We start from the raw sequence: 8144 nt of genomic DNA on the forward strand, positions 1-8144 counted from the left end.
GCGACTTGAGCAGCTGGAGAACAATTAAAAACAAAAGGAAATGCCGAGTTGACTCGGCTGAGTGGAGAAGGAGACTCAACTGAGTCAACTCGGTCCTCCGGCATCGGACAAGAACCGACGGCCGGCGAAGACAAGAGAACACCGGAACCGGCCTCAGAACGCATAAACTCGGACGAACTCGTGCCCAAGAAAGACGAACTCGGCGATGAACTCACCTTCAATCCATGAATTTGGGCGTTTTTGATCGGCAAAGAATTACCAGAAATTGAGGGCAAGGAACGATTACCCATAACGTGAGGAGACGATCCACGAAAGGAATTTGATTTTGGAGCAGCGACGGCGGCGCAATCGACTGTAGAAGTCTTCGCCGCTAGGGTTTCAAGGCCCAAAATCGTAGATCTGACATTAACGCCGGAATCGGAACTTTCAGATAACGGGGCCTGAACCATTAGACTCGATTTTTCACAAGAATTCCAGATCTGGTCTTGGATTTTACAAACGACGTCGGAGCCGGCCGGAATCGACGAAAACGTGGACGGAATCTGTGTGAACAGTAACGGCGTGACTTTGCCGGCCGATTTGGAAGGGCAAACGGACGTCAAATGATCTGAAATTTCAACCATAGAAGCGTCTTGAGGAGAGGAATCCAACGATGTAAGACTCGTTGCCGGACGATGAACGGACGGCGGGGCGATTGAAATCGCCGGAAAATGCGCAATTTCCGGGCATTTGGCCATCGATTTGGAAGGGCAAACATGCTCTGTTGTGCCTGAAACTTGGACAGTCACCTCGTCTCGACGAGGCGCACCAGATCGTACAGGTGGCCGGCCGGAAACCGGCGCCGACATGGGGGCGATTTTTAGGGGATTTTTTGGCAAATATTTGTCACTATTCACTTGAGAGAAAAAAAATTGGGGGCAAGTTTAGGGTTTAGGGTTTAGGGTTTAGGTTTTTTTTTTTTTTTTTTTTTTTTTTTTTTCGAAAAACACCGCCGGAAGCGGGGGTTTTAGGGTTTAGGGTTTAGGGTTTAGGGTTTAGGGTTTTTTTTTTTTTTTTTTTTTTTACCGGGTTTAGGGTTTAGGGTTTAGGGTTTAGGGTTTTTTTTTTTTTTTTTTTTTTTCCGGAAAACACCGCCGGATGCGGGGGGGTTAGACAGACCCCTACCTGTATATATCCACAAAATAAAAAGTAACAGCAGAAATAAAACCTAAAAGAGGAGGGGACTAAACCAAGACCTCCTCAAAAAGGCTAAAGCAGTAAAAACATAAATACCAAGTAGCCTAGGGACATAAATACATAAAAACCCTAGACTACGACAAAAAGTGCGCCATAAACTAATCAAATACGAGCTGCGCTAAGAGTCCACACGCCAATGAAGACCAAATGATAACTGGGAGATGAGTGCAGAATCCATGAAGAATTTCTCATCTCTAAGCCATCACCCTGAAGAATCCAATATGCCAAAACGACTCTAATCTGAAATCGAGTAACTGTATGAATCCCAGCAGTCAAAATAAGATAAGGCCAGGAAATCACTGTACAATGACGATAGAAGAGCAAAATGAAGAGCGCAATCCAGCCAGAACAAAAAAGATCCAGCATCTGAAGTATAAATCTGACGAAGGTATCATAGCAATGAAGAGGATCGTCCGGAACGAATCCTTGGAACCACCACGACATCCAGTAAACTCCTGTAAAAGAACTGAGACGGCGGGCAAGGAGAAACTGCAGTAAACGCCCGCCAGGGACCAGAAGTGGACCCAAGAGAGGCCCAAACAGAAATAACGCTCCAGGGAATATGAGAGGGCCAAAGAAAAGCACCAAGAGGGTAAGTGCGAGAGCCCACCCAATCCCGAGGAGACCAAACATGTAGTGTGCGAGTGTCTGGGCCCACTCACACCAGACTGGCAAAACGGGGGAAAATAGAAGCCCCCTAAGTAACAGTACCTGCAAAGAAAAAATATACATATACATATATAAAGATCGCAGAAATGGATCCAAATGAAGGGAAGGGCTGCAAACAGCTAAGAAGATCGATATCTCAGGTAGGGAAGCCCGGAGGAATCCGAGCGAGCAAGTATGGAGATGTGCCTAGGTAGGGAAGGACCTAACTCTAAGGTAAAGTGCCTAAGGGTATGAGCTCTCGCCGCCAACGCATCCGCCACCGAATTACCCTCCCGGAATATATGTGAAATATGAACAGACCGCCCCCTCAAAAGGACCAGAATCCTGGACACAATGTGATCAAGACCCCAGCAACATCGACGGGAACGAATGAGCTGAATAGAAGTCAATGAATCAAGCTCGATCCAAAGAGGAAAAAAAGAATGATCAGAACAAAGGAGAAGACCCCTCCAAACCGCCCAAAGCTCAGCCCGGAGAGAAGACCCAGCTCCAATGAACTCGCTGAATGAGAGCACAACCCTCCCGGAATCATCCCGAACAACGCCACCAGCAGCAGAGTCCCCAGATACACCACGCGAGCTCCCATCGACATTAAGCTTGAAGCACCCGGTCGGCGGTCGCAGCCAGCGAACAATCGCCGTCCTATGTAATCTATGGAGAGCAACCGAAATACCCATCGATCTCGCCACATGAAACACACCCAGCCAATGTCTGGGCTTGACAGTACGCGCAGAGTGGGCGAGACGCAGGTAAGACAAAATCTGGTACTTCACCGTCTCCCCAGAAACAGGGAGATGACGATGCTTAGCATCGTTCCGCGCAGTCCAGAGGAACCACAGAACAATGCAGGGGAGAAACTCCCGCACATGGCCCCCCTGGGACCAGACCAAATCTCTCTTCCACGCACTGAGGAACAAATTGAAATCCTCAGTGTCGGGAATACGAACCCGAAACACGGCGCCAAAGAAGTGCCAGACAGATCGAGCAACCGGGCTGCGAATGAATATGTGTGTGAATGTCTCAGCCATATCACAACACTGACATCTCGAGGCTAACGCAAAACCCCGGCGCTGGAGCACCTCATCAACTGGGAGCCACTGATGCCAGAATCTCCAGAGGAAGAACGACATGGTAGGCCTCAACCAGCTCCCCCAACGCGGGCGGAAAATATCAGAAGACGGAGCACGCTGACGGATCAGTTCCCAAGCAGATCTCACGGAAAAAACACCATCGGAGCTATGGATCCATCGAGCCAGATCAGGCTCTCCCGAAAGAACAGGAATCAAAACTATCTCCTCGGCAACCGAAGGAGCAACAACAGCACAAAGGCGATCGAAATCCCAGGACCCCTCAGACAGAAAATGAGAGACCCGAACATCACGGCCCCCGCGGACCACACACCAGGAGGACAAAGGAACGTCCCCAAACCAAGTGTCATCCCAAAAGGAAACATCTCCGAGACCAACTCGCCAGCGAATGCCAGGCTCCGCGCGAGGGCGGATCCTGAGGAGACGTCGCCAAATGGGGGAAATAGAAGCACGGGCGGGGACACAGGCAGGAGCATCCAGCCGGCAATACTTCCGTAGAAGGAATCTCGCCCAAAGAGAGGATCCCTGCCGAAATCTGAACCATAATTTAATAGAGAAACATTCCACGAGATCTTTCAATCTGCGGAATCCAAGGCCCCCCTCAAGTACGGGGAGGCAAGCCCGGGACCACCGGGCCCAGTGCCACTTCTTTTCCAAGGGTCTCGACCCCCAGAGGAAGGCATTGAAGGCCCGCTCAAGCTTCTCCATGACCGCCAGAGGTGGCTGAACCACCTGAAACAGATAAATCGGCATGGAGAGGAGCACGCTACGTATCAAGGTCATGCGGCTACCCGGGGAGAGGGTCCGAGTCTCCCAACCCTCTAACTTCCTACGAACAGACTGTAGGAGGGGCTCAAAAAGGGAGCATGTGCGATTACCCCGATAAAGGGGAACCCCGAGGTACTTGAGGGGCAGATGGCCCTCGGCAAAACCGGTGATGCGCAGAATCCGGGAGCGGAGGCGCTCAGAGCACCTCGGAGGCAAAATCAAAGAACTCTTGGCAGCATTCACACGCTGCCCCGAACAGTTCTCGTAGTGATGCAGAAAATCGACAAGGCGCTGCATACCACGAGACCCACCACTGGCAAAAATAATGACATCATCAGCATAAGCCAGGTGGGAAATCAGAATATCACAATCAGAACGATACCTAAGCGCAGGATGCTGCAGGTAGAGTCGGTCAAGGCCACGAGAGAGATACTCCGCCCCCAAAACGAAGAGAAGGGGAGACAATGGATCGCCCTGCCGGAGGCCTCTGGTGGAACCAAAAAACCCCGAGAGAGAGCCATTGATGTTCACAGAGAAATGACAATGGGAAATACAGGCCGAGACCAAAGCCACAACACGCTCTGAAAAACCAAAATGTCTCATAACGTCAAATAGGAAATGCCACTGGACCCTATCATAGGCCTTGGCCATATCCAACTTCAAGATGACATTACCACCACGAGAGGGGAGAGTAATGCTGTGAGTGAGCTCCTGGGCAAGGAGGATATTATCAGAGATCATCCGACCCGGAACGAAGCCACTCTGATTCGGGGAAACAAGTCTCTCCACCACATCCCTCAACCGAGAGTACAACAGCTTCGAGATGATTTTGTTCGTGACATTACACAGACTGATCGGACGGAAGTCCGACCAAGCGCGTGCACCCTCGACTTTGGGAATAAGAGTGATCGTGGTGGCGGTAAAGCCCTGAGGCATAGGAGAACCCTGGAAAAAATCAAGAACAGCACCAAAAACGTCCTGATGGACAACCTCCCAGCAATGCTGAAAGAACGCCGAAGAAAAGCCATCAGGGCCAGCAACACTATCAGGGTGGATAGAGAAGACGGTCGCGCGGACCTCCTCCAAAGAGGGAATCGCAGCAATACCATCATTCTCCACAGCAGAGATAACCGAGAGAAAACCCGAAAAATCAGGGCAATCGAGCGCAGAGGGCTCCCCGGTAAGCAGATCCTGGAAAAATAAGGCTCCCGACTACTGAATCAAATCCTGAGACGTCAGGCAAACCCCATTCTCCCATATGCGGAAAATTTTATTCGCCACACGCTTTTTCCTCACCATATTATGGAAGAGTCTGGTGTTCCGCTCACCATCCTCAAGCCAATGGCAAGCCGCTTTCTGTTTCCAAAAATCCGCCTCCATGGCGGTGATACGAGCCAGATCCTCATTGCGATCGGACAGGGAAGTCCAATTCGCGTCAGAAGGGTCGGCCTCACAGACATCCTCAGCTGAACGAACAGCCCTCTCAGCCTCAGTGAGTCTATCAAAGATGTTACCAAAAACATCCCGATTCCACCACCGGAGGTGATGCTTGAGACGCTTCATCTTGGCAAAAAGCCGAGGCATGCCGCTCAGACTGCATGGAAGATTCCAATTAAGCCTCACAGTCTGCAAAAAACCATGGTGCCTAACCCACATTCGCTGGAAGCGAAACGAGCTCGGCCCACGGGCAAAAACAGGAGCGGTAACCAAAAGCGGACAGTGATCCGAGACAGTACGGGCGAGATGCTCAACCCGAATCGAGCTGAAATGATCTCCCCAATCAACAGAAACCAAGACCCTGTCCAACCGCTTCCAAATGGTCTTATTCGTCCAAGTGAACGAAGACCCCTCAAAACCAGCATCGATAAGACCAGAATCAATAATAAAATTGTTGAACTCCTCCATGGGTAGCAACCTACCACCACGGGAGCCCAAGCACTCAGACGCATCCCTGACGACATTAAAATCGCCCCCAACCAGCCAGGGACCCAAAACAGGCTTAACCAAAAGCAAAGAAGCCCAAAGATCCCTACGCTGGACATAATCACATCTAGCATAGACAAAAGAACAAAATATCTCTGTCGGTAAGAAAGAGGCAGAGACTCTGATGTGAAGGAACTGAGCATGATCAAAAACACACTCCGCCCTGACATCAGCAGCAAAAAATACCCAGATATGACCGGAGAGATTAGAAATGACTCCAGAAAACCCCAAACGGCGAGTCATGAATCTCGGATCCAGATCAATCATGGGCTCCAAAACAGCTAAAACCTTAATCTGTTTCTCCTTCACAAAGGCATGAAGCCTCTGCTGGGACTCCGAACCGCGAAGTCCCCGGATATTCCAGATTAAGCAATTCATGGGGAACGGGTGGAAGAAGGACCCGATCGCTTTTTATGCGATCGCCGACCATCATCCTGAGGTCTTTTTCTGGGGTTGGACATGTCAGTGTCCAGAATACTACACTCGGACCCACAACTAACTCCAGACACAGAATGTCGATCAAAATCCTGATCAGGATCATCAGCCGACATGTGACTGGGAATCATCTCAAGAATAGGGGGTCCCTGTCGAGCAATCAACTCGTCCAGCATAGAAGTGGCATCAGCAGGGGATGCAGGAAAAGATGGGACCGAGTGGCTGCTATGATTTTCAATACAAATCTCCGGGGGGACAAACACAGTCACCACATCCGGGCGTGGAGATCCAAGGTCATCCACGCAGTCCACAAAAGGAACACTCTCATCGTCCTCAGCCACCGTGACCGCAGGGCGGTCAGAAGAAGGGGCCTCCTGATGAGAGCTCAAACCGACAGAGGGATCAGGAACACTTAATCCAAGCTCCTCAGAGCCAACCTCTGTCTCCTGCAAATGTGAAAGAACTCCGAAAGAGTTCGAAGCAAGGGGATCATCCCTCGGGAGAGCCTGACGAACAGGCCTCCGTCTCTGTCTACGCCGGGGACCATGGCCATTGACATGAAGCTGGGGCTGTGGTCCCGGGACAATGACAGGGGCTGCACCCTCAGGTGGTGCCTGAGCAGGAGGCGCCTCCGCCTGAGGAGGCCCTCGATCAGCAGGCTTGGATCGAGCAGGTTTAGGATTTTTACCATGAGAATAGCAAACGTCGGTCGAATGACCCAACATTTTGCAATCCAAGCAATACCCAGGGATTTTCTCATAAACAACATCAATCTCCTGGGTATGATCACCCCAGCCCACCCAAATTTGCTTAACGGGTGGTTCCAACACATTCAACTCCACACAGACTCGAGCAAAAGCGCCTCGAGATGATTCAGCAGTAAAGTCATCCATTTTCACCGGGTTGCCCAAAATCTTAGCAAGGGCAAAAAGACTTTTCTTGTTAAACAGGTGAATAGGCAAACCCGGGAGACGCACCCAAACAGGGGCAATGGGAGATTCTTCCTGTAGATTGAATTCCGGGGTCCATTTGGAGAAACGGATCCCGAGAGGTCCCACCATCATCTGCCCACGCGTCCAAAAAAACGCATAATCCTCCTCACAATGAAGTGAGAGGATCAGAAAACCCCGAGGCAAAAACCTCAAATCAAAAGATCGCTTCAATCCCAAACGAGCAAAAACCGCAGAAATTTCCGAGTTTGGGACTAAGGATCTATTACCAGAAATCTTCCCAACTAAAGAAAACTTAAAAGGCTCGGTCAAAGAAGACATTACCTCATCCGGGAAGAAAATACCCGGTTTCCCATCCTTAAGAGTCGGTGGGGGCATTTCTTCCATAGCATTGACGACATCTCCAAAGCCATTCTTCCCCGAACGAGGGGAATTAGGAGCCAGAGCATCCCTAAATGAGATTGGAAACGTCTTTTTCGCACGAGGGTCAGATTTAGAAGCCGTACCCGAGTTGTTGACCGTTGACCGTTGACCGTTGACCGTTGACTTTCCGGCCAAATTACCACCGTGGGACGGCGCCGGCGTGATGAGCACAGAACCGGTACCAACCGGAGCAGAACCGGACGGCGGAGGGGTCAAATCGGAATGAACAGTAGCCGGAAATTGAGGGGAAATTGAAATTTGGGCGTTTCCGATCACGATCGATTTTTCAGAAATTGAAGATACAGGGCTCTTACCCATGTCCAGACGATCAATTGGTGAAGTTTGATTGAAACAATTCGCCGGGACGACGCCGGAATCAGAAGAAGAGTGGGACGTGTGCTGCGCGTCCAAGGCGGGAATCGTAGATCTGAAATTAACGCCGGAGGAGAACACCGTTCGGGCTAATTCAGGTGTCATTGGAATCGTCTGTGAGTGGGCTTTCCAGATCGGGGTCCCGTTTGAACAAAGGTGACCGGAATCGGACGCCGTAGACTGAAACGTGAAAGGCGACGCAGTGAACAGTGCCGTCGCG

At 50.5% G+C, this 8144-nt stretch overlaps 1 protein-coding gene across 1 annotated transcript; it reads right to left on the bottom strand.

Moving 5' to 3' along the window:
• Window positions 1–1338: 1338 nt before the first annotated feature.
• LOC140831488 (uncharacterized) lies at window positions 1339–6122 on the bottom strand. Its single transcript, XM_073195243.1, has 3 exons — window positions 5007–6122; window positions 2223–4952; window positions 1339–1947 (listed from the first exon to the last, which is right to left on the bottom strand). The coding sequence occupies exons 1-3, from the start codon at window positions 6120–6122 to the stop codon at window positions 1339–1341; spliced, it is 4455 nt and encodes a 1484-aa protein (XP_073051344.1).
• Window positions 6123–8144: the final 2022 nt, after the last annotated feature.

This window comes from Primulina eburnea, chromosome 5 (assembly GCF_022965805.1).
Source record: "Primulina eburnea isolate SZY01 chromosome 5, ASM2296580v1, whole genome shotgun sequence".
In the NCBI taxonomy this organism is placed as follows: domain Eukaryota; kingdom Viridiplantae; phylum Streptophyta; class Magnoliopsida; order Lamiales; family Gesneriaceae; genus Primulina; species Primulina eburnea.

Excerpts from the sequence above, each read along its gene's own strand:
- LOC140831488 (XM_073195243.1), bottom strand. The coding sequence starts at position 6,122 with ATGAATTGCTTAATCTGGAATATCCGGGGACTTCGCGGTTCGGAGTCC. Across the intron at positions 4,953-5,006 it reads TCCGCATATGGGAGAATGGG|GATCTGCTTACCGGGGAGCC; the intron begins GTTTGCCTGACG and ends TTATTTTTCCAG. Across the intron at positions 1,948-2,222 it reads ACATTGTGTCCAGGATTCTG|GTACTGTTACTTAGGGGGCT; the intron begins GTCCTTTTGAGG and ends TTTTCTTTGCAG.